The sequence below is a fragment of the Stegostoma tigrinum genome, chromosome 10 (assembly GCF_030684315.1).
Source record: "Stegostoma tigrinum isolate sSteTig4 chromosome 10, sSteTig4.hap1, whole genome shotgun sequence".
NCBI lineage: Eukaryota > Metazoa > Chordata > Chondrichthyes > Orectolobiformes > Stegostomatidae > Stegostoma > Stegostoma tigrinum.
The window spans coordinates 32,594,624-32,620,509 of NC_081363.1; the positions used below are offsets into that span (position 1 = coordinate 32,594,624).

Consider the following 25,886-nt stretch of genomic DNA (forward strand, 5'->3'; position numbering starts at 1 on the left):
AGAGAGAAAAGTCCAAGCTCAGTCAACCTCTCCTCGTAAGCAAGCCCTCTAGTCCAGGCAGCATCCTGGTAAACCTCCTTTGCACCCTCTCCAAAGCCTCCACATCTTTCCTATAATAGGGCGACCAGAACTGGACACAATATTCCAAGTGTAGTCTCACCAAGGTTTTGTAGAGCTGCAGCATAACCTTGCAGCTCTTAACCTCGATCCCCCTGTTAATGAAAGCCAAAACACCATATGCTTTCTTAACAACCTTATCCACCTGGGTGGCAACTTTGAGGGAGCTATGCACTTGAACACCAAGATCCCGCTGTTCCTCCACACTGCCGAGAATCCTGCCTTTAATCCTATATTCAGCGTTTAAGTTCGACCTTCCAAAATGCTTCACTTCGCGTTTATCCAGGTTGAACTCCATCTGCCATTTCTCAGCCCAGCTCTGCATTCTGTCAATGCCTCGCTGAAGCCTGCAATAGCCCTCGATACTATCAATGGCACCTCCAACCTTTGTGTCATCAGCAAACATACTAACCCACCCCTCAACCTCCTCATCCGAATCATTTATAAAAACTACGAAGAGCAGAGGCCCAAGAACAGAGGCCTGTGGGATACAACTCAGCACTGACCTCCAGGCAGAATACTTACCATCTACAACCACTCTCTACCTCCTGTCAGCCAACCAATTCTGAATCCAGACAGCCAAATCACCCTGTATCCCATACCTCCTCACTTTATGAATGAGCCTGCCATGGGGAACCTTATCAAATGCCTTGCTGAAGTTCATGTACACCACATCCACTGCTCGACCCTCGTCGACCTGTCTCGTGACTTCCTCAAAGAACTCAATAAGATTTGTAAGGCATGACCTGCCCCCTCAAAGCTGTGCTGACTCCCTTTAATCATGCTATGCATTTCCAAATAGTCATAAATCCTATCCCTCAGAATTCTTTCCAAAACCTTGCTGACCACAGATGGAAGACTGACTGGTCTGTAATTTCCAGGGATTTCCCTATTCCCTTTCTTGAAAAGAGGAATAACATTTGCCTCCCTCCAATCTTCCGGTACGACTCCCGTGGAGAGTGAGGAAGCAAAGATCTTCGCCAGCGGCTTAGCAGCCTCCTTTCTCGCTTCCCGGAGCAACAAGGATAAATCTGGTCTGGCCCTGGGGACTTATCAATCTTAATGTTTGCCAAAATTTCCAGCACATCAACTTCCTCAACCTTGATCTGTTCAAGCCTGTTTCCCTGCTCCTCAAAGTTCTCAATCACAACAAGGTCCCTTTCCTTAGTGAAAACTGAAGGGAAAGCCCTGAATGAGCTTTTTGCTATCTGCTCAGACTCCACGTACAAGTTCCCTACGCTATCCCTGATCGGGCCTACTTTCTCCCTGATCGTTCTCTTATTCCTCACGTATGAGTAAAATGCCTTCAGGTTCTCCCTAATCCTTCCTGCCAAGCCTTTTTCGTGCCCCCTCCTGGCCCTCCTCAGTCCACTTTTGAGCTCCTTCTGAGCAAGCCTGTAATCCTCTAAAGCTGTGCTAGACCCTTGCTTCCTCCACCTTACGTACGCTGCCTTTTTCTTTTTGACAAGAAGCACCTCTGTACCCATCATCCAAGGCTCCTTAATCTTCCCCCTTCTTACCTGTCTCAGAGGAACAAACTTATACATCACTCGCAACAACTGCTCCTTAAACAGCCTCCACATGTCTGCTGTGCCCTTACTGTGGAACAATTGCTCCCAATCTGTGCTTCCCAACTCCTGTCTGATAGTGTCATAGTTTCCTTTACCCCAGTTAAATATCTTCCCCTGGTAACTGCTCCTTTCTCTTTCCATGGCTCTGGTAAATGTGAGGCTGTTGTGGTCACTGTCGCCAAAGTATTCTCCCACCACGAGATCTGACATCTGTCCTGGTTCATTGCCGAACACCAAATCCAAAATGGCCTCCCGCCTCGTTGGCCTGTCCACATACTGAGTAAGGAAACCCTCCTGAACACACCTGACAAAAATGGCTCCATCCAAACCCTCTGCACTCAGGAGGTTCCAATCTACATTGGGAAAGTTGAAGTCACCCATTACAACAACCCTGCTACATTTGCACTTTTCAACGATCTGCCGGCCTATGAGTTCTTCGATCTCCCTACTGCTATTTGGGGGTCTGTAGAAAACCCCCAGTGAGGTGACTGCTCCCTTGCTGTTCCTAACTTCCACCTATACTGACTCAGTCGATAAACCTTCCTCGGCAACCTCAGCCCATACCACCTCGGTAGACAGTCCTCATGAAAGGTTCTTTCAGCCACCGTTATGCTGTCCTTGACCAACAAAGCCACACCTCCCCCTCTTTTACCACCTTTCCTGACCTTAATGAAAGATCTAAATCCTGGAACTTGCAACATCCATTCCTGACCCTGCTCTATCCATGTCTCCAAAATAGCCACAACATCGAAGTCCCAGGTACCTATCCAAGCTGCAAGCTCACCTACCTTATTCCAGATACTCCTGGCATTAAAGTAGACACACTTCAATCCAGCTTGCTGTCTGCCAGCACACTCCTGTAACAGTGAGGTCCTGACCATGTCCTCCCTACGCTCATCCTCCTGTGTACTGGGACTACACCTCAGCTTCCCATTCCCCCTTCTGAGCTAGTTTAAATCCACCCGAATAGCACTAGCAAATTTCCCACCCAGGATATTGGTGCTCCTCTGGTTCAAGTGGAGACCGTCCTGTTTGTAGAGGTCCCACCTTCCCCAGAATGAGCCCCAATTGTCCACGTACCTGAAGCCCTCCCTCCTGCACCATCCCTGCAGCCACGTGTTCAACTGAAATCTCTCCCTGTTCTTTGCCTCACTATTACATGGCACGGGTAACAAACCAGAGATAACCACTCTGTTTGTTCTAGCTCTCAACTTCTCCCCTAGCTCCCTGAAATCCTGCCTGACATCCCTATCCCTCTTTCTACCTATGTCGTTGGTGCCTAAGTGGACCACGACTTGGGGCTGGTCACCCTCTCCCTTCAGGACCTCAAAGACACGATCCGAGACATCATGGACCCTGGCAGCTGGGAGGCAACACACCAATCGTAAATCTCTTTCGTTCCCGGCAAACCTTCTATCAGTCGCTCTAACTATTGAGTCCCCAATGACTATCACTCTCTTCCTATCCCCCCTTCCCCTCTGTGCAAGAGGGACAGACTCTGTGCCAGAGACCTGCACCCTACTGCATGCCCCTGGTAAGTCGTTTCCCCCAACAGTATCCAAAATGGTGTACTTGTTTTTCAGGGGAACGACACAGGGGATCCCTGCACTGACTGCTTTTTTCCCCCTTCTAACAGTTACCCAGCTTTCTTCACGCTTAGGAGTAACTACTTCCCTGAAACTCTTGTCCATCACTGACTCTGCCTCCCGAATGATCCGAAGTTCATTCAGTTCCAGTTCCCTAACGGAGTCTTGGAGGAACAAGAGTTGGGTGCACTTCCTGCAGATGTATTTGGATGGGACACCAATGGCGCTCCTCACCTCATACATCATGCAGGAGGAACATTCCTCTACCTGCACTGCCATCCCTGCTAATCCCATAAACAGAAAGTTTTAAAAAAAAGAGAAGCTTACCTTGATTTGTCCCTGGTATGTAAGGTTAGAGGAGGTGGATGGGTTGGAGGCCCTACAAGGGTAGGGTCTTGGGTTTACACAACTGGTGCAGTACCAGGCTATTCAGCTTCTCGAGCCTCTTCTACCATTCAATGACATCATGGCTGATTTTTGGCTTAATTCTACATATCTGCCGTTGGCCCATAATCCCTTAATATCTTTGCTTAACTTTATCTCACTTTAAAAGTTTTGTTAACAACTAATGCTGCACCACTGCTTTTTGTGGAAAAGAGTTCCAAACATATACCATGCTCTGTGTGTAGAAGTGCTCTGTCTGGCCCCAATTTTCAAACTATGCGCCCAAGTGCTAGGATCCTCAACCAGTATTAATTGTTTATCTTTATCTATCCTGTCTTCTCCTGTTAATATTTTGAAGACTTCAATCAAATCGTCCCTTTATATTTCTTAAATTCTGGAGAAAACAGCCCTAATTTGTATAATCTTTCCTCATAACTTAACACCTTAAATCCAGGAATTATTCTTGTAAACCTACATTGTAGTCCCTCCGAGGGCAGAATAACCTTCCTAAGATGTGGAGTCCAGATTTGCAGTACTTCAAGTGAAGTTTAACGAGGGTTTTGTATAGGTACAGCATAATTTATGCGTTCTTGTACTCCAGTTGTCTAGATACAAGGGTTAGCATTTCATTAGTTTTCTTGATTAAAATATCACAAACAGACGAAGAAAATGAAGATTTATGCACTTGAACCTCCTTGTCTCCTGGAATATCCATTGTATTCAACTTCATACCACCTAGAAAGTACCCTGATCTATTCTTTTACAGTCCAAAATCGATAACCTACATCTGCCATAGTTTTGCCCATTCACTTAGTCTATCAATGTCCTTTCGTGGTTTAATGCTGTCAACCAAGTTGCCTAATTTTGTCATCAGAAAATTTGAAATTATGACTTTGTGCCATTAACCAAGTAATTAATAACCAATGTGAATATTGAGGCTCTAAGATTCTTGTGGGACACCACTGGTCACATCCTTGATTGGCATCGGGGAGAAATGGTTAAATGATAGATGAGTGAAGATGCCTATGAATTCTTTTCACTTGTTGGTAAGTCATGCCAAGAGGTTGGCAATGGAAAAATGTTGGGATTAGCTTTGGTCCCTAGGATTATTACAGAGTAGTGGATGGAGAAAGAAATCCATTGAAACATGATGCATAGCAGCTGGATTCGGTGGTTCATGGCTATACCTGTGTAAGATGGGCAGTTGGTTTGTTCTCCTTTGTAGTTGGAGCCAAGATGAGTCTCTGCTTTGGTAATTGAGACAGCTGCTGGTGATAGTGTTGAGTTGATTAGGACGTCAAAGGTGAGTGATGTTGAGTGGCTCAGCACATTGAAAACATTGATACATAATTCTCTCGTGCGCACACACGCATGCAATCTCTCTCTCTTTTTCTCTCTCTCTCTCTCTCTCTCTCTCTCTCTCTCTCGAATTCAATAACAAATAAAGGTCTGGAATTGAGAATCTAATGGTGACCATGAAATCATTGCCTAAAAAAACCCATCTGGTTCACTAATGTCCAATAGTAAAGGAATTTGCAATCCTTAGCTGTTCTGGCTTACTTGTGACTCCAGACCCACAGCAATGTAGTTGACTTTTAACATTTGAGGATGGTCAATATATGGTGGCCTAGGCAGCAATGCCCAAATCCTGTGAAGCAATTTTTTAAATAAAAACTTTTTTTTGCTTTCTACTCTGCCTTGCATTTTAAAAATTTTGTTTCTCTCTCCCTCTTTGCCCTCTCTAGCTCTCTTTCTGTCACTTGTAGGGTTGAACAGATTTTGACAACATTTGGGAGATGAAGGGTGCATTTATAATTTGCTCAAACTGATTTACGTAACTTACATCTTTATAACAGGCTGTACAACAAGTCCTTTCAAACCTGATGATTTCGCATCTCGAGGTTAGGTCTGAAAATTCCCTGGATCTCCAGCCTTATTCTCACCACAGACAGGTGGAGAAGTTTGTTGTTCCTCTGGGTACTGAGCTAATTGCTATCCAGTCTTTATATCTAAAGGTACGTGTTATTTCTCTCTGGAAAATGCAGTGAAATTATTTGACTCTAGTGGAATTTTAACTAAATAGTAAAATGTCTGACTTTTCAGAGTTACAATCCATCTTCCATCCTCTAGCTACATTTTAATTTTCTTGTTGCTTTGATTTGAAATAAAACTCTTAAATCCAGAAGTAGCACCAGGTATATTTGAAAATGAGGTGTCAATTTGGTGCAACTACCAAACAGGACAACTTGCTTATGCTGTTTGGCACACAGCACGTGATAGACAGTTAAACGATTCTACAACAACCAAATCAGATCTAAGCTCTGCGATCTTTCCAAATTGTGATTGGTGGTAGATAATTAAACAACTCTGGAGGAACAGGCTTCACAAATATCCCCAACCTCGATGATGGAAGAACCCAGCATATCGGTGCAAAAGGTAAGGCTGGAGCATTCACAGCAATCTTCAGCCAGACATGTCAAGTGTCTGATCCTTCTCTGCCTTCTCCACAGGTCCCCAACATCACTTAGACTTCAGCAAATTCAGTTCGCTCCATGTGATATCAAGAAATGGTTGGAGGCACTGGATTGTGCAAAGGTTATGGGCCCCGACAACGTTCTGGCAATACTACTGAAAATTTATGGTTCAGAACTTGCTCCCCTAGCCAAGCTCTTCCAGCACAGTTAGAACACTGGTATCTCTCTGACAATGTGGAAAATTGTCCAGATTTGTCCAATACACACACATCAAGACAAATCCAACACTGCGAATTACTGCCCCATTAATCTACTCTCGTACATCAGTAAAGTGTTGGAAGGTGTCATTAACAGTGCTATCAGGCTGCACCTGCTCAGCATAACCAGTTCAGTCACCATAACCACTTCTACCTCGAAGACAAAGGCAGCAGAACACCACCACCTGCAAGTTCCCCTCCATGCCATTCGCCATCCAACATGGAAATGTATTGCTCACTAACACTGGGTCAAAATCCTAGAATACCATCCCTAAGGGCGTTGTGGATTAACCCACAACAGATGCAGCTACTCAAGAAGGCAGCTCACCACCTTTTCAAGGGCAGTTAAAAATGGGCAACAACTGCTGGCTAGCCAGTGATGCCCACTGTCCACAAATAAGTTTTGTTTTAAAAACAAAACATGCTTAAGATTAAAGTTCCCTCTTAAACTTTGTGCCCTGAGTGTTTCTATTTAGTCCAAACACAAGTTGATCCTTTGAGCTGCTGTGCATGTCTGACTGTTCAAACAAAAATGCTTCCCCAAATCAGCTTAGCCTGCCATTCTATTTTTTGCAGTGCCATGTTTCTGTAGTTCTTTGCTGTCTTTTCAATTAGCTTTTCTCATCCTTATTGTAATAATGCTTCTGTAGTAAGCTAGCTTTACTTAAAAATGGTTAATAGATATTATGGAGACAATTTTGCTTCTGATAAAGGTATAGCAAAAACTTGTATGAAGAATGAAAATATTTATCTTTTAAAGCTGTATTGCTAGTTTGCATTAATTATGGTTCTGATTTTTAAAACAATGATTTGGAGCTCAATCAAGAGCTAAAAATTAAGTGTGATTTTGTTTTTTGGATATTTTGGTGCATACAAAGTTACACTATAACTTTGTTTACAGTTTAATACTAAAGATGTGATTTCAGAAATTAAAAAAGGATGGACTTGCAATGATGACAACAAATGTTAGAATCCTTTGTGCAACCCACCCAATTGTCAGGTGCTGTAATGGCCACAGTGTTTGTATAGTTAGGACCAGTGTTTAGTTTGGACCAATGGTAACACCCAGTGTAATGGAGATTCAGCGATGGTACTGCCATTGAATGTTAGGGTGTGATGCTTGGATCTCGTGTTGAAAATGGGCATTACCTTGTGTTTGTGATAATGGGAACTGCAGATGCTGGAGAATCCAAGATAATAAAATGTGAGGCTGGATGAACACAGCAGGCCCAGCAGCATCTCAGGAGCACAAAAGCTGACGTTTCGGGCCTAGACTCTTCATCAGAGAGGGAGATGGGGTGAGGGTTCTGGAATAAATAGGGAGAGAGGGGGAGGCGGACCGAAGATGGAGAGAAAAGAAGATAGGTGGAGAGGAGAGTATAGGTGGGGGGGGTAGGGACGGGATAGGTCAGTCCAGGGAAGATGGACAGGTCAAGGAGGTGGGATGAGATTAGTAGGTAGGAGATGGAGGTGCAGCTTGGGGTGGGAGGAAGGGATGTGAAGGGGAGTGGAAATGGTTTGCGACTGGGAGGTGCAGTTGTTTATTGCGAACCGAGCGGAGGTGTTCTGCAAACCCTCCCATTCTTTAGATGACATGTCCATCATGGGCCTCCTGCAGTGCTACAATGATGCCACCCAAAGGTTGCAGGAACAGCAACTCATATTCCGCTTGGGAACCCTGCAGCCCAATGGTATCAATGTGGACTTCACCAGCTTCAAAATCCCCCCTTCCCCCACCGCATCGCAAAACCACCCCAGTTTGTCTCCCTCCCCCCCACTACACCACACAACCATCCCAGCTCTTCCCCTCCACCCACTGCATCCCAAAACCAGTCCAACCTGTCTCTGCTTCCCTAATCTGTTCTTCCTCTCACCCATCCCTTCCTCCCACCCCAAGCCACACCTCCATCTCCTACCTACTAACCTCATCCCACCTCCTTGACCTGTCCGTCTTCCCTGGACTGACCTATCCCCTCCCTACCTCCCCACCTATACTCTCCTCTCCACCTATCTTCTCTCCATCTTCGTTCCGCCTCCCCCTCTCTCCCTATTTATTTCAGAACCCTCTCCCCATCCCCCTCTCTGATAAAGGGTCTAGGCCCGAAACGTCAGCTTTTGTGCTCCTGAGATGCTGCTGGGCCTGCTGTGTTCATCCAGCCTCACATTTTATTACCTTGTGTTTGTGTAGTGTGAATGTTACTTGCCATTTATAAGCCCAAACCTGGATGTTTTCCAGGCCTTGCTGCATATGGATAGTATCTGAGGAGTAACAAATGGTGTTGTGAACTTGTGCAATCTTAACATGAATGTTCCCACTTATACTGGAGAGAAAGTCATTGAAGAAGCAGCTGAAGACAACTCTGCCTTGGACATGGCTCTGAGGAACTCCTGCAATGATTTCTGTGATCAATCCCCAATAAATACATCCATCTTCCTTTGTGTGATGTTTGACACTGATCAGTGGAGAGTTTTCTTCTAATATCCATTGACTTGAATTTTGTTAGGAATCCTTCATGATGTACTTGACGGGTATTCCCCGTCGCCTGATATTTGGAATTCAGCATTTTTGTCCATATTTGGGCCAAAGTGGCAGTAAGGTCCGGAAGCGACTCAAACTGCGGAACTTAAATTAGCAGATTTTTCTTTTGTAAGTCATGTTCAGTAGCAGTGTTGATGACCCCATCTATTGCTGTGCTGATGATCAAGGGTAGACTGACATGTTTTACTTGGCTGGGTTGTAATTGTCATGGTTTTTCTGCACAGAGCGTACTTGGGCAAGTTTCCATAATGCTGGCTGCATGCTAGTGATGTACTGTACAGCCTAGCTAGGGATGTAACAAGTTATGAAGCATGTTTTTGATGCCGTTGTCAGGGGCCATGGGCTTTGCAATATCTTGTGCCTTCGGTGATTTCTTTGTTTCATGTGGCATGAATCAAATTCTTTGACAATTGGCATCTGTGATGCTGGGTGGGACTGTGGAGGTGGGGTGGGGGGGTGGGGGCGCGGTAATGGATCATCTACTCGCCACTTCAGGCTGCAGATTGTTGGAAATGCTTTTACCTTGTATTTTGCTGGGTTTCCCCATCAATGAGGATGGGAATATTTGTGGAGCCACTTTCTCCAGTAAGTTGCGTAATTGTTCAACCACGTAGCTAACCTGTTGAAGTTTTACACATAGATAGTGGGGACTGAGGCCATCACTATACATGACTGGATGTGGCTGGACTAAAATGTGGACTTGCTTAACTCTATCACTTGGTGCTTCTGTTTGACATACAAGTAGTCCTGTTTTGTACAACTCATTTTTAAGTATACTGGTGCTGATCCTGGAATGACCTCTATACTTCATTGAACTAGGTTTGTTCATCTGGCGTGATGATAATGGTAGGGCGTGGTATGTGCTGGGCCACGAGGTTGCATATTGCCATTAAGGACACTTCTGCTGTGCTAATGGCTCTCAACACCTCATTGATTGCCCAGACTGGAGTTACTAAATTTTTTTAAAGTCTGTGCCATTTAGAATGGTGGCAGTGCCACACACATGGAGGATATCATCAAAGTACAAGATGGGCCTTCATCTCCACAAGGTGACTCTATTGACATTGTAATAGATAGATACATATGCAGAAGGCAGATTGCGGTGGGAATGAAGTCAACTATGTTTTTTCTTCTTTGTTGGTTCCTTCTTCACCTGCACACAGTCTTATGCAAATGACTTTTTTTGTTTCATTAGTCAGACAACAACTTTATTGATTTAATGGGATGAGGTGGTCGCTGGCTAGGCAGCATGTATTGCCTATCCCTAATTGCCTAGAGGTTAGTTAAGAGTCAACCACACTGTTTTGGGTCTGGAGTCACATGTAGGCCAGACCCTGAAGGACATTAGTGAACCAGATGGGTTTTTCCAACAATTGTCAGTGGATTCATGGTCATCATTAGACTCTTAATTCCAGATACTTATTGAATTCGAATTCAAATTTCACCATCAGCCGTGGTGGGATTCGAACCAAGGTCCCCAGAACATTAATTAGGTTTTAGGATTAACAGTCCAGTGACAATACCTGTAGGCCATCTCCTCCCCTATAATCTTGGCAGATGCTTTGTATAGGGTCTAGCACAAGTAGCCTCAGTCCTCACTAGTTATAAATGTAAAATTTTGATAAGTTTTCTCTTTAGCTATTTGGATTGTGAGTAATGGATATTATTTTTGCCAAAACCTTACCTGAAATGCTATGCTGATGGGGTCAGCAAGCCTGTTGCAACCCTCTGGCTTTCTTGGTGGCCCACTTACTAGCGAATTCTCCTGAAAGTGATTGTAAATGCACTTCAAAGCTATTGAGAATATAATCTTAACGTATCATTAGAGCACTTTGATTTCATAAGTATACTTAATAGATTAAAATCTTTGCAGTTTACATCTTTACAGCTATTTAGTTTTTGTTTTCTAATCTTTTAATGCGCAAATTGTTTTACACTTGAACCATGTTTCAATTTTAAATAAAGGTGAACCTGTTGTTACTGTTAACACTTTGTAGCTTGACCAAGTAAAGGAAATGTAAATAAACTAAATGCAGTCCATGATTTTTACTACTCTTGGAATCTTCAAAAATGATCCTCTTTGGTTGAAACTAGGTTTTATTTATTTTATTCATATTTGGAAACATTAGTGACGTTTTAAAATCAGTCCCTTTTTTTAAAACAAAACTTTTAAATCTCAGATACTTAGTTAAGCAAGTTTTAGTTAGATCTTTCTAAAATCATAAGATGACTGAAATTGAAGAGGCCCTCAGAATATCAGTCCAACATTCTATAAACTGGACCAGTTCCTGCAGATTGGAGGGTGGCAAATGTAACCCCATTATTTAAAAATGGAGTGAGAGGGAAAACAGAGAATTCAAGTCCTAATATCATGTGATGATACTGCGATGATACTATGAGAGAGAGGTGTCGTGCAGTCTACTCATAACCACAAGGCCTCAAAAACTCGTTATTGGCTTTTTTTTAAAGTTGGATTAGAAGCAGCCTGAATGGGTGGAGTCAAGCTCCTACAGAGGTTTCTGAAGGTTTCCAGTAGCAGTTGCTGCTGGGGTCTTTGAGGCTGAATGTGGAAGCTGTTTTTTTCTCTTTGTTACAGCTAAAAGCTTGGGGTTCTCTTCCTGCTGCTGGAATTACATGTGAGACAATCTATTTTACTGAATTTACCTTTGCCAAAGGTATATTTATGGGATTTTACTCTTATTGGAACAGTTGATAGAATAGTAGATTATTTAACTACTAAACAGCAAGTTTTTCAATGGCGTTGTTATTCCAATTTCTTCTTTTTCTTTTGGCATCTTTTAATTATAGTGTGTGAATGAAGTGTGTTTTGGGTAGTTTGACTAATTGAATCCAGAACGCAATGCCTGGCACTTGCTTTAAACTCAGAAAAAGTTAGGGTTTAGATTATCTTAACATTTTGAGGGGGTTTGGACTGGCCCGTAACAATCAAAAATGGGGAAATGCTAGAGTCTGTCATAAAAGATGAGAGAATAATGCATTTAAAAAATATTAACGGGATTGGACAAAGCCTAGGTTTATGAAACGCAAATCATATTTCACAAGTAGAGTTTTTTGAGGATGTAAATATGAAAAGGGAGAGCCATCGGATGCACTTTGATAAAGTCCCTTGTAAGAGGGCAGAGTTAAAATATAAACAATAATATATTTGAGTTGCAGGCAGTGTAACTTGTGGAGTATTACAGGATCAGTACTTGGGCCCCACTTATTCATGATGTATATGGATGACCGGGTTACTTGAGTTTCCTGATGATCAAGACTGGCCAAGGTTGGGAAGAAGCTGCGAGGAAAAGTTTAGGTAGTTGAGTGGGCAAACACATGGCAGATGCAGTACAATGTGGCTAAATGCATAGTTATACACTTTGGTGTGAAAAACAGGAAGCAAGAAAAGATATTATTTAAATGATATATTTAAAGTATAGATAAATAAAGGGATCTGGGTGTCCTTTAGGAACAAGCAATTAGGAAAACAAATAAAATATTGGCCTTCTTTGCAAGACTATTTGAGTTCTGAAGTAGGGATATTTACTGTAGTCATATGGGGCGTGGCAAGACTACACCTGTATGCGGTTTTAGTCTCCCTACTATTTAAGAAAATATTTGCCATATATAGAATGCAATTGAAGTTCACTAGGCTGACACTGGAGATTGCAGGATGTATGAGGAGAAATTTTGATCCTAACTGGACAGTATTTGCTAGATTTTAGATGGAGGAAATGGAATTTGATTGCAATAAAATCTTCTAAAAGTGCTGGACAGATTTGGATGCAAGGAGACAAGATAACAAAGTGTGGAGCTGGATGAATACAGCAGGCCAAGCAGCATCTCAGGAGCACAAAAGCTGACGTTTCGGGCCTGGACCCTTCATCAGAGAAGGGGATGGGGAGAGGGAACTGGAATAAATAGGGAGAGAGGGGGAGGCGGACCGAAGATGGAGAGAAAAGAAGATAGGTGGAGAGGAGAGGTGAGGAAGTAGGGAGGGGATAGGTCAGTCCAGGGAAGATGGACAGGTCAAGGAGGCGGGATGAGGCGGTAGGTACGAAATGGAGGTGCGGCTTGAGGTGGGAGGAAAGGATGGGTGAGAGGAAGAACAGGTTTTGGGATGCAGTGGGGGAGGAGCCCCAAAACCAGCCCAGCTCGTCCCCTCCCCCCACTGCATCCCAAAACCAGCCCAGCCTGTCTCTGCTTCCCAAACCTGTTCTTCCTCTCACCCATTCCTTCCTCCCACCTCAAGCCGCACCTCCATTTCCTACCTACCACCTCATCCCGCCTCCTTGACCTGTCCGTCTTCCCTGGACTGACCTATCCCCTCCCTACCTCCTCATCTATACTTTTCTGTCTAGCTATCTTCTTTTCTCTCCATCTTCAGTCCGCCTCCCCCTCTCTCTTTATTCCAGTTCCCTCTCCCATCCCCCTCTCTGAAGAAGGGTCTAGGCCCGAAACATCAGCTTTTGTGCTCCTGAGATGCTGCTTGGCCTGCTGTGTTCATCCAGCTCCACACTTTGTTATCTTGGATTCTCCAGCATCTGCAGTTCCCATTATCATTAGATGCAAGGAAGTTGCTTTTCCCCCATTGGGCACTCTTGAACCAGGCAATACAATCTCAGGATGTGGGGTTTAGACCATTCAGGACTGTGACGAGGAAGACTCTTCTTCACTCAAAAGCTGGTAAATCTGTTGAATTTTCCGCCACAGAAATCTGAATATCTTTGCATCAATGGCTATTTTTTTTAGATTTGAAAGTATCAAGCAGGAATGTAGCATGGAAATAGAAGACCAGCCATGATCAGATTGAATGGCAGAGCATGCTGTAAGAACTGAATGCTTCTAGTTTTTATGTTTACCCAAGAAAAGTGAATGATTTTATGAACATGCCTCTCGTGATGGTAGAGGATGTGCAAGTCAGCAAATGCTGCTGGTTTTTGAGCAAGAAATGCTAAAGGTTTTTTTAAATACTTCCCTAGTTTGTCCTTGAAAGGCAATGCTGGACACTTTGAATAAAAGTTAAATGTACATCTATTTTATTCTTTTTACAGCCAGCTACAGTGAAATACATAGAATAGTTGGTAAAATTGTTGTGAATAAGCTATAAATTTGAGATTTGAAGAGAGAATTACTTTTCCTATGAATCACCTTTTTTTTAGCTTTTTTCAAAACAAGTTGTCTTTTGAAACCATGTTTTCTTCTACTGTTTCCTAAACCCAATTGATAAAACCCAAAGGACAACTCTTCGTAGTAAGAAACAGTTGAACATTTATCATGATAGTTTAATAATGAAAGCTTGGTATTAACTTGCTTATAGTATATACTGCAGTTGCTTACCTGGCCCAATTGGTGCCATTTAGAAGCGATCTCTGCCTGTGTGACTTGAGGCTGTTGCCAACCTCTGGCTTCTGACTGTCTGAGGCTTTCAAAAAGGAACCCCATCCGCAGATTTCATTTGCCTACTTCGACCACCATCTGCTCCTGCCATGCCAAGTGGCATCCATCCATATTTCCACAGGAGCCACCCAGATACAACTGGACTCAACAGCAGTCCGACTCTCTCCCTGTGGAGCACCAGGCACAGTCATGTGGCAGTCTCCACGCCTTCTCCCCTAAGACAGCAGGATCCTCATGGCATACCGTGGCACACAGCCTACAGACTGACTGACGGAATACAGCCACAAAACTCCATCTGAACTACACGGTTATTGCCCACCATCCCAGAGCCCAAACTAAAATCCAGTACTCCCTCACAACTACGCCACCAGCTGCATGCATGCGCTGGTCAACCACATACGAGAGAGAGCAAGAGAGAGATGGGAGGAGGACTGGGGAAGCCAACCAGGAAACACAGCCCCACTGAACAATGTGCTGGCTTGGAAGAAGGGTATTGCAGACCCCTAAAAATACACAACCTGTTATCAGTCTCAATGTAGCCAAGAATAAGCAACTGCCTAAACAGGCAGCCCAATCAGCAAAGCTCCCCTGCCTCAGGCTGCAGACAGCAGTCCCAGGTTCCATTTGTGAGTGGTCCATTACAGGAGGTTCTGAAAGTGGAATTTGCATTCTTCTCATTTTTAAATTGATTTTATTTGAACTGTTATTTAATTTATCCTTGTAGGAATTTAGCTGTTTAAAAGTACAGGTGGTGCTTTATTTCAACTTAGAGGGTAAAAATACAATGTTTTAAATTTTTTGTTTGCTTAGGACCCCCACAATGCCTCATTTAAGTTTTAATGCTTCATGTAATGTCTTCTTTTGAAGGCATAATCTTCAGGAATGCAACCATGACTTTGGGAGGACGCCGGGTAATTAATTATAAGCCTTTAGCAAAGTTTCATTCGAAACAGACTAGTTTTCTTTAAAAACCAGTCTGATCATTTTAATACGTTACTTCTTTCATGTTAGTATTTTTGCATTTTTATCAATGTGAGTTTACATTTAAGTTCATGCTAGCACATTAGTTTCACTTTTTCAAAAAATTAGTCACTGCCCAAGGTCTGTGCTTCATACCAGACTCTCTGATTTACTCAAGGTCTATGAATAAACCAGATTTCGTTGTGTTGATTTGGAGCAGCAGGGTTGTTATAAGCAGCAACGATGAAGGTATCCTGCAGGAACTGTTCAGGAGCATCAAGGTGCTGTACTAACTGGTTAATCTGTTGGAGAATTAACTCTTCAGTGGAGTTGCCATTAAAGGGTCTGCGCAAGCAGAAAATGAACAATTAGTATTCTTGTTTATTTTTCTGATGAATTTTCAAAGTTTGACACCTCTTGTAAAGCACCAAAACGCATTACATTTTCCCAAATAGCTACAAATTTTTATTTTGAACGTCTATGGTAATGAATTACAGTTCCATATCTTCATTTTGTGCATCTACTATATTAAAGATTGATGAGGTTCTAATAAATTAGAACCTCCAATAACACACTTATAATCAAAAAGCCCACATTAGGAAACCCTGAATTAATCTGTGAGCCATGACTCTAATCGGATTGTGAGAAATGATATTGCAGTTGTGAACTCCAAGGCTGCCACTGAATTTAAATTTATTTCACTGACAGCAGTGAGGGTTCCTTCAAATCTGTAGATTTCTCTATTGTGGGTCTGGCCAATGGATTTCTTCCCCCATCCCTCCACTTCATTCAAGGGATGTGTGGTGCTGCCTAGACCAGCATTTTTTTTGCAGATCCCGAACCCCACAGAGGGCAGTTAAGAATGAAGCACATTGCTGTCCTTCTGGAGTCACATGTCGGCCAGACCAGGTCAGGAGAGCAGTTTCCTTCCCTAAAGGACTTTAGTGAGCCAGATAGGTTTTTCCGACAATCGACAATGGATTAATCGTTAGACTCTTCCAGATTTTTAAAAAAAAATACAGATTCCACTATCTGCTGTGGTGGGATTTGAATCCATTCCCAGAAGGTTATCTGGGCCTGTGGATTAACTCTCCAGTGATAACACTATTAGCCTATTGCCTACCCCAACAAACTAGAAATATTAAAATAGGGTCAGGGCTCTCTTGTGGTACAGTGGTAGTGTTCGTTCTCCTGGGCCAACAGACCTGGATTCAAGTCCCACCTGCTGCAGCAGTGTGTAATAATATATTTGAACAGGTAAAATAGGTCATGCTAGAACTTAGGGTTTCCCAGCTCCTCTCAATTATGTTATCTATTAGGCACCAGTTACGATTGCAGGTGCTATTAATGGTAATTTGCCCATTTTTAAATGCCTCACTATTAGGTAAACCTAACAATCTAACTATACTAGTCACAGGGAATTGTGAATAGCTTGTGAGAAAAGCACATTTAAAATGAGAAAAGAACAATTTGAAATGTGTACTAGTAAATAAAGCTGCAGTGTTATCAGATAAACTCAGTCTTAAACACTTTACTGTATTTCAACAGCGGTGTATCAAATGGATTTAAGATTTATCAAAGAGGTTTTATTTCATGACAAAACCTAATTCAAAATCTGAACAATTACTGAGATAATTAACACGCAACCTGTTGTGAAAATTTTTAACAAGAAAATCTTATGCATGACAATTATTTAAGTGAGTACTTCCCTTGTTAATAAAATCAGAGTTATGTGATCTTTCAAATTGATATTATTTGTGGTATTAACAATGATTTGTTTCAAATCAACAATTCAGCTTATTGTTTAAAAATATTCAGTAGTTTAATAAGCTATTCAGTTAGCTGCAATATTGCCAATAAGCTGGGTTCTCTGATCTCCGTGCTTTTTGTTGTGTTTAGAAAACTTGCTCTCTGGCTTGTATTTCTGCTTGGGACTAGTTTAATTTGCTTTGCCTTCTGCTAGAATTTTCCAAAATGGCAGTGTTATGACAGATCAAGAAAAAATATTTATCAATTTCTGTCATGTAATTCTCAAACTCTGCTAGTTCCTTACTAAATTTGAGAGGGTGGGCAGGAGCGTTTGGTTCTTTGCACAAGTCTGAGCTGGTTGAAACCAAGGAGAATGTACATTTGCAGCAATATCTCTCAAATACAGTTACAACCAGTTTGAAAAAGCAGTTAATGTAATTTAAATAAAGCAGTACATCATGTGACAGGAAAACTATGAAACAATGCGATCTTTGTTTGACACCAATACGCCATTAATTGCCGACTGTTGATTTGCACCACTAATAATTATGATGTGTGCATGATATTAAGCTGATTATTCAAAATTAAAACGCAAAAGTTCTATTTTGTTTCACCTGTGCATTCAGGCACCTAGAAATGTGCATTGTCAGTGATAATATGCACAATCAGCAAACATAACTAGGAGTAGGAATTCAGCCCCTTAAGCTCCTCTGCCATTCAATACAATCATGCTGATCTCATTTCTGCATCAACTCCACTCATACCCACTACCCATAATCCTTCAACCCATTATTGATGAAAAATCTGTTAATGTCCTCCTTAAATTTACTTCATGTCCTCACATCCACTTTCCTTTACAGTAGGGAATTCCATAGATTCACTTCCTTTGAGAGAAGTAATTTCTCTGCACCTCTGTTTTAAATCTGCTACCCCTTATTCTAAAACTGAGCTCTCATTCTAGATTCCCACCAAAGAGGAAATGTTCCTTTCTCTGCCTCATCTGTCAATCCACTTTAGCACTTTTTATATTTCAATTAGATCTCCCATTCTTTTAGTTTCTGGAGGGAAGAGACCTAAAGTGTACAATCTTTCTTCAGACAAACCTCCTCATCTCTGGAATCAATCCCGGGAATCTCCTCTTAGCAGTATCAATGCAATCACAAGGGGACCAAAATATCTCTGTAATCGTCAAGTGTGGTTCCACTACTGCTTGTTCATTTGCAGCAATACTTTCCTAGTTTTATATTCTCTTTTTAGCAGCAAATGCCAATCATCAATGATGTATTGGTGTCAGCAAACGGATCTTTTGTATAAGTTTCTTAGCATTTAATATGGACTAACCATTTATGTATCCTGAACTTTAAGTGTAATTTTGTATTAAGCAATTTACCTAGTGTAAATAATGTGAGCAGGCCATTCCTCTATAGCAATTTCAGCATCAAAAGGTTGAGGTGTCTGATTTTGAAATTGTGCTGGCAGGTAGTAAGCAGTGGTTACTTCAGGCTGGAGCTCTGTTCTGGTCCGGTTGGTGTGCACAATGGTAACGATGGGCAGTGTAATTCCCAGGAAGTGACCTGCAGAAACAAGGCAGACCAGTACATTATTGGGCCAAATACAATGTGTAACTTTGGCAGAAAACTATAAACAGTACTCTTGAGCTATCCAGAATTCTTAAAAAGTAATGAAAAACTCTTATTTAAATGTGTTTTACTTAAGAAATTTGAAAAAATTATCATGGCTTTTCACAGCTACTTAAAAGGATAGACAAAAGTAATTGCTGATATCTTTCACAAACTCATTGCAGTACGATTTGTGAAACAAGCATTACTCAACTGTGAATGTTTCAAGTCTTTTCTCAGTTATGTAAGGAACTGATCGTAAAGAAGTGGAATAAGTCTTCCACTGTTCTATTTACAGTGTCTCAGCTAAACAATACATTGAAGACTAATATAATTGATTATAGTTTAAAAAATTTATTAATCCAAGTAATCTACTACATTATATCTAATAGTATTAGAGGTTACACAGATGAAAGCCTGTTTGTTAAATATAACCACAACGAATAACTTTGGGAGAGCATTTTCTTCTGCTGAAGACTGTAAATTTACTTAACTTGTGCCCCAGAAAAAAAAGTCATTTTTTTGAAAGTCACCTGCTGAGTTTTGTTGGCAGATGTATTTCATTAATTTCATAAATCCCAGGCATGTGCTCTGTTCATAGCTTGATTTATCCTGTATTACACAAGCCCATTTTGCTTTCTTGTATTGACGCTTTTCATAAAGCAGTTCTTCAGACTGTAAATGGGAAAATAGAACATAAATATAAATTGTTTACTGCCAATCATGATAACTTCAGTTTGAGCAAATAGGGATGTGAAAATGATTTGCATCTTATGTTGTGGTCTCCAAAACTGTAAGCTTTCAAAACAACTTGCACATGTTGTTTTAGCATGGCATTATCAATTTAATATACCGAATCTGTCACTGTGTCAGCCTGCCGTTGCTAAATACAGAGTCTCTCTGGGTTCCCTTTTTTGAGTAACTTTAATTTTTCGTACAGTAAACTTTGTCTTATCTGACATTGTACCAACCATACTTCTCTACTAATTGGAATTTCTGATATTTTCATGCAATTGTCACTTTAACGAACCATGTATCACCCAGAATTTTAAGGGCAGCACAGTGGCTCATTGGTTAGTGCTGCTGCCTCAGCGCCAGGGTCCCAGGTTTGACTCCAGCTTGGGTGACTGCATGCGGAGTTTGCACGTTCTCCCTGTGTCTGTATGGGTTTGCTCCAGTTTCCTCCCATAGTCCAAAGATATGCAGGGTAGGTGGACTGGCTATGCTAAATTGCCCATTGTGCCCAGGGATGTTTAGGTTAGGTGGGTTTGACATGGGAAATACAGGGGTGGGGGAATGGGTCTGGGTGAAATCATCTTTGGAGGGACAACGTGGACTTGTTGAGCCGAAGGGCCTGTTTCCATTCTGTAGTGATTCTATGAAGTTATCCGTAATGCACAGATTTCCCAGGTTACCTTAGAATGGGGGGGGGGGGGAGGCTTTTGTGTTGTTCATTCTAATTTGTAGCCACTATTGTAATTTTTATTTTTCCATAAAGTGAAAATCAATTCCGTGCTGACTTGCAGAAAAACCTCACATTAAGATTGGTTAACAAATCTTAGAAACATTTTTATATTTTAAAGTTGAATATCATTAGTTAGCTCAATATTTTGCAGGAAATGCATTTGAATTATTTAAACAATAAAATAGAAATACATAGTGATTTTTAAAAAAATATAATTCCTATTTAAACAATTTAAAGCATCTGTACAGGATGTAATTTTTTTCGGACTAACAACCATAGAACTCAAACGAGTATTCTAAGTCATTACCTGTTTCATCTAACCATTTATTAGGTGTTCAATCTCTCTCCCTTAGCACGGTAGTGACACATGTCAGAATGAAGACGTAAAAATCAGCATAGTCTCTAGCTTCAAACAAATGCTAGCCCCTTTATAAAACAACGTTGATAATCAGTTATAATTACCTTTGTTTTGTGACCTATCGTTGTAAATGGAACCAGTTCTCTGTCATGAGATTGGTTGTTCCTTGACATCTGTTGAATTGGTTCGGCCAAGTCTGAGAGATGAAAGCAAATAATAACTTAAACATGTCTACTTTGGCTGTAAAATTTTGAATCTGATTTTGGCTCCAGTTTCCTCCCATAGTCCAAAGATATGCAGGGTAGGTGCACACCTTTGGACTATGGGAGGAATAGTCCATATTCCTCCTCTTTCCTGCATGCCTCTACTCCCTTTTTTTAGATTAAAAACTAAGCTGGGTGGATTTTTGATATATTCATGGCCTAGCCTTTGCTGTTCTCCAGGGTTAAGAGTTCCAAAAATTAATGACAGTCATTTAAGTGGAAGATCAATTACTTTGAATCTGCACCTGATATTTCTAGATTCCTCATGACAGAAAACACCTGTTTCGCCAAAACACTGAAAATTTTGCATGTTTCAATAAGATCACCTCTTGCAAACTTAAATAAGCAAAGGCCAACCTATCCTCATGAGGAAGGGATAATATCCTTATAAGAAAACTGTTTCATTACAGGAATTGATCTAGTGAACCTTATCTGAACTTCTTCTCATATAATAAATCCCTTGATAAGTAGGGACCAAAACTGTACATAGTCTAGTAGTGGTTTTACCTATACAGTTGTAGCAAGACTTCCTGATTTCTTTACATTCTAAATGCTCAACCCCCACCACCTTTGCAATGAATGCCAACATCCTATTTAATAATTCTAATTACCTGCCCCACTTCTGAATGCTAACTTTTGGTAATTCACGTACACCCTATTGTCTTTCTCTCTTTTTAAATCGTATTTACTTTTCTCCTCTTCCTACCTATCAGTCTTTCAACCCTGCTCTACTGTTCACAAGCTAATTGGCTTTTTTTTGCCTAACTTTACTTTCTGCCTTATTATCATATACCTTGATTCCACTGTTGCCTGATATCAGCAGTGAAACTGACAGACTAAACTGAGAAAAAAATATAAAGGAACCTGGTTAGGGAAGGGATGTAAAAAAATTTTAGGAGTGGCAAATACATAAAAAATGCACACAATATTACTGGAGAATTAGGGGAACTATTGCAAATTGTCTCCAAATTCAGATGATGGTGGAAGTATCGTAAGTGGATATGCTTAATTTAAAAGATTTCCACATCTGTCCCTTGGTTCTTTGGCCAATAATCTTAAATCTCTCTCTTCTTGTTACTTTTTTTTTCCCTCCCAAAGTTGGAAATAATTTCCCCTCTTTTTTTTCATTTATCAAAAGTTTTCAGATTTTGCATTATTGATTGTCCCCTTGACTTAATGTTCTCAGCAAACAACCTCCTCCTCTCTCATCTTGTAGAATCTAGTTGATGCTTGAATTATTAACAAACAAAAACTGAAGAATATTAAAACAACTAACTTTGTTAGATTAGAAAGATGAGCTGATAGTCTATGGTAATATTGCTGGACTGTTAGTCCAGAGACCGTGTTCTGGGTACCTGGGTTTGAATCCTGCCATGGCAGTTTGTGGAATTAAAATTCATTAAAATCTGGAAGTTTTAAAAATCTAGAATATTTTAATGATGAACATGAATCCCTTGTCAGAAAATAAAAATCTGGTTCAATTATATACTTTAGGGAAGGAAATTATCATCCTTACCTGACCTACAGCAATGTGGTTGACTCTGGGCAATAATTGCTGGTCTACAGAGTGATGTTTTCATTCAATGAATTCAAAAAAGTTAACTATAAAGCTACTTTGAAACTTTGCTAATGAATGATCTTAATCGTCTGCTGAAGCTGATCCCTATACTGTTATACGATATACAGTTTGTAAAGGACAAGGAAGCAGTTGACTGTCATAGCAATTTAGTTTGCTGTTAAATGGGAAGAATTTACTTAAGTTAGTTCTCCCGATCAAGTCTGTCCAGAGGGTGGTAATAGAATAATTTCAGATGAACCTTCATTGTCTGACAGCAAGTAAATTCTTAGGTGAAAATTGTCTTTATGCATATTTATCCATTATATATCCGATCTCTAAAGCGGGTAAGATCGTACTTTTTCAACAGTTGCGAAACCGGGGAAAAGAAAATCCTGTTGATTTTATTCGAGTGCATCGTTCCAATTTCCTGTGCTAATAGCTTAATTTTTTTTATGAACAATATGGTGTATTTTCTGCTTGTTGCTTTTATGAAATCTGACGCCATATCTTTAGTTGTCACAAATTTGTGTTTTTTTTAGAAGCGTTGCAAAATCTGACTGTTTCCCTTCATTTTCTGCTGATTTTGTTTGAAAAAAGGTACAGTGTTCTTGGTAATATTTTTCCATTTTAACCCAAGAAGTTGGATCTGGTATCGGGTCTCTCTGGGTGGGGAAACGTGATGGAGAGAATTGAACTCAAGTTTAATTTTGCATAGCATTAATATAACAACCTCATGCCTTTTATGAGTCGAGATTTTTAATTGGTCGGTAGTTCTGATTTAAGTGGAAAACATTATTTTTCTGGGCATGAAAATAAGTGAACAAGAGCCAAGCAAGGGGATTTTGTTAATTGTGTGAAATGATTAACAACTGTAGAATATTACAGACCTGAAATAGATTGTGCGAACAATTACCTAAACATGCTTTATCGTGAACTCTCAGATGGGAGTTATGGGGAGGAAGGCATTTAACTTAAAGTAACTAAGTATTTGAAGAGAGAGTTAAGAACGAGAGTCAGAGATAACACTGTGGAACTGGAGGAACACAGGCCAGGCAGCATCAGAGGAGCAGGGAAGTTTTTCGGAAGAACGGTCCTGATCTGTAACATCAACGTCCCTCCAGCTCCACACTGTTATCTAAGTATTTGAAGAACTCCTTTCTTCTCCAGAGATTTCCACACTAATATCTGATAGTTATTGTTATATTCGGAAACTCCTCGTGTCATCTTGTATATCTTACCCCTTGGCACAACCACCTGATGCCGACGACCAATGTTTTGCCAGTACCCGAGAAGACCGTCCTCTTCTTGCTCGATTTCCTGTTCGCCGTTTTCATTATTGTCACCGTCATTGTCATTACCAGCCAAGTCCAAGCTCTCGTCTTCCGTCACCAATTCTAGATCTTCCAAACTGATCAGAAAACGACCCGCCCCGTCACTACTTCCAAACCTGCATCTCTGACGTTCCATCTGTACAATCCTATAACGTTTTGGATAGTAAAATGTGATCGAGCAGACCTAATAGCATCTGGATGCTAAGCGCTGTTTCAAAGTGTCGATCAAAGTTGAAACGCGTGGACAGTTGCACATGACAGATTAAATCTTGGCATGTTTCGATTGCTTATTCTGCTTGATGCATATACACGAACGGGCTGTTTTCCAAATGAGCATTTTTGTTGTGGACTGACTTACGCCGGAGGGGAGTGCACTTCCTACACGGATCCCAACTGTTTTTGTCACAGAGCCGAGCTTGCACTGGCGAATCGCTTCAAAGAACAGGCGGGACTAAAATCAATGACGTAAAGGGAGGGGGAGGAGCCGGAAAGACAGGAATAATACAAAGCAAATGTAAAACCGTTAAAGATTAGTGCCTGACAAGTAATAGCAATTTGGCGGTGGAGGGAGGGGAGAGGAATTTGCAGCATAGCAGTCAATAGTTTAACAGTGATAATGGGAACTGCAGATGCTGGAGATTCCAAGATAATAAAATGTGAGGCTGGACGAACACAGCAGGCCAAGCAGCATCTCAGGAGCACAAAAGCTGACGTTTCGGGCCTAGACCCTTCATCAGAGAGGGGGATGGGGAGAGGGAACTGGAATAAATAGGGAGAGAGGGGGAGGCGGACCGAAGATGGAGAGTAAAGAAGATAGGTGGAGAGAGTGTAGGTGGGGAGGTAGGGAGGGGATAGGTCAGTCCAGGGAAGACGGACAGGTCAAGGAGGTGGGATGAGGTTAGTAGGTAGCGGGGGGTGCGGCTTGGGGTGGGAGGAAGGGATGGGTGAGAGGAAGAACCGGTTAGGGAGGCAGAGACAGGTTGGACTGGTTTTGGGATGCAGTGGGTGGGGGGGAAGAGCTGGGCTGGTTGTGTGGTGCAGTGGGGGGAGGGGACGAACTGGGCTGGTTGAGGGATGCAGTAGGGGAAGGGGAGATTTTGAAACTGGTGAAGTCCACATTGATACCATATGGCTGCAGGGTTCCCAGGCGGAATATGAGTTGCTGTTCCTGCAACCTTCGGGTGGCATCATTGTGGCAGTGCAGGAGGCCCATGTTGGACATGTCATCAAGAGAATGGGAGGGGGAGTGGAAATGGTTTGCGACTGGGAGGTGCAGTTGTTTTTTGCGAACTGAGCGGAGGTGTTCTGCAAAGCGGTCCCCAAGCCTCCGCTTGGTTTCCCCAATGTAGAGGAAGCCACACTGGGTACAATAGATGCAGTATGCCACATTGGCAGATGTGCAGGTGAACCTCTGCTTGATGTGGAATGTCATCTTGGGGCCTGGGATGGGGGTGAGGGAGGAGGTGTGGGGACAAGTGTAGCATTTCCTGCGGTTGCAGGGGAAGGTGCCGGGTGTGGTGGGGTTGGAGGGCAGTGTGGAGCGAACAAGGGAGTCACGGAGAGAGTGGTCTCTCCGGAAAGCAGACAGGGGAGGGGATGGAAAAATGTCTTGGGTGGTGGGGTCGGATTGTAAATGGCGGAAGTGTCGGAGGATAATGCATTGTATCCGGAGGTTGGTAGGGTGGTGTGTGAGAACGAGGGGGATCCTCTTGGGGCGGTTGTGGCGGGGGCGGGGTGTGAGGGATGTGTCGCGGGAAATGCGGGAGACGCGGTCAAGGGCGTTCTCGATCACCGTGGGGGGAAAGTTGCGGTCCTTAAAGAACTTGGACATCTGGGATGTGCGGGAGTGGAATGTCTTGTCGTGGGAGCAGATGCGGCGGAGGCGGAGGAATTGGGAATAGGGGATGGAATTTTTGCAGGAGGGTGGGTGGGAGGAGGTGTATTCTAGGTAGCTGTGGGAGTCGGTGGGCTTGAAATGGACATCAGTTACAAGCTGGTTGCCTGAGATGGAGACTGAGAGGTCCAGGAAGGTGAGGGATGTGCTGGAGATGGCCCAGGTGAACTGAAGGTTGGGGTGGAAGGTGTTGGTGAAGTGGATGAACTGTTCGAGCTCCTCTGGGGAGCAAGAGGCGGCGCCGATACAGTCATCAATGTACCGGAGGAAGAGGTGGGGTTTGGGGCCTGTGTAGGTGCGGAAGAGGGACTGTTCCACGTAACCTACAAAGAGGCAGGCATAGCTGGGGCCCATGCGGGTG

General features: G+C 42.1%; 2 protein-coding genes across 3 annotated transcripts in view; one reads left to right on the forward strand and one right to left on the reverse strand.

The window, feature by feature from the left end:
- fancm (FA complementation group M) overlaps nt 1-25,886 on the forward strand; it is a 149,004-nt gene that overhangs the window by 9,453 nt on the left and 113,665 nt on the right. For both annotated transcript variants that reach the window (XM_048537195.2, XM_048537196.2), the window contains one exon: nt 5,515-5,673. In XM_048537195.2, coding sequence (XP_048393152.2) covers nt 5,515-5,673 — 159 coding nt within the window. The remainder of the gene's footprint in view (nt 1-5,514; nt 5,674-25,886) is intronic.
- On the reverse strand, nt 13,967-24,066 carry soul3 (heme-binding protein soul3). The gene is made up of 5 exons (XM_048537206.2): nt 23,539-24,066; nt 20,584-20,675; nt 19,190-19,331; nt 18,428-18,611; nt 13,967-15,633 (listed from the first exon to the last, which is right to left on the reverse strand). The coding sequence occupies exons 1-5, from the start codon at nt 23,765-23,767 to the stop codon at nt 15,462-15,464; spliced, it is 819 nt and encodes a 272-aa protein (XP_048393163.2). The 5' UTR covers nt 23,768-24,066; the 3' UTR covers nt 13,967-15,461.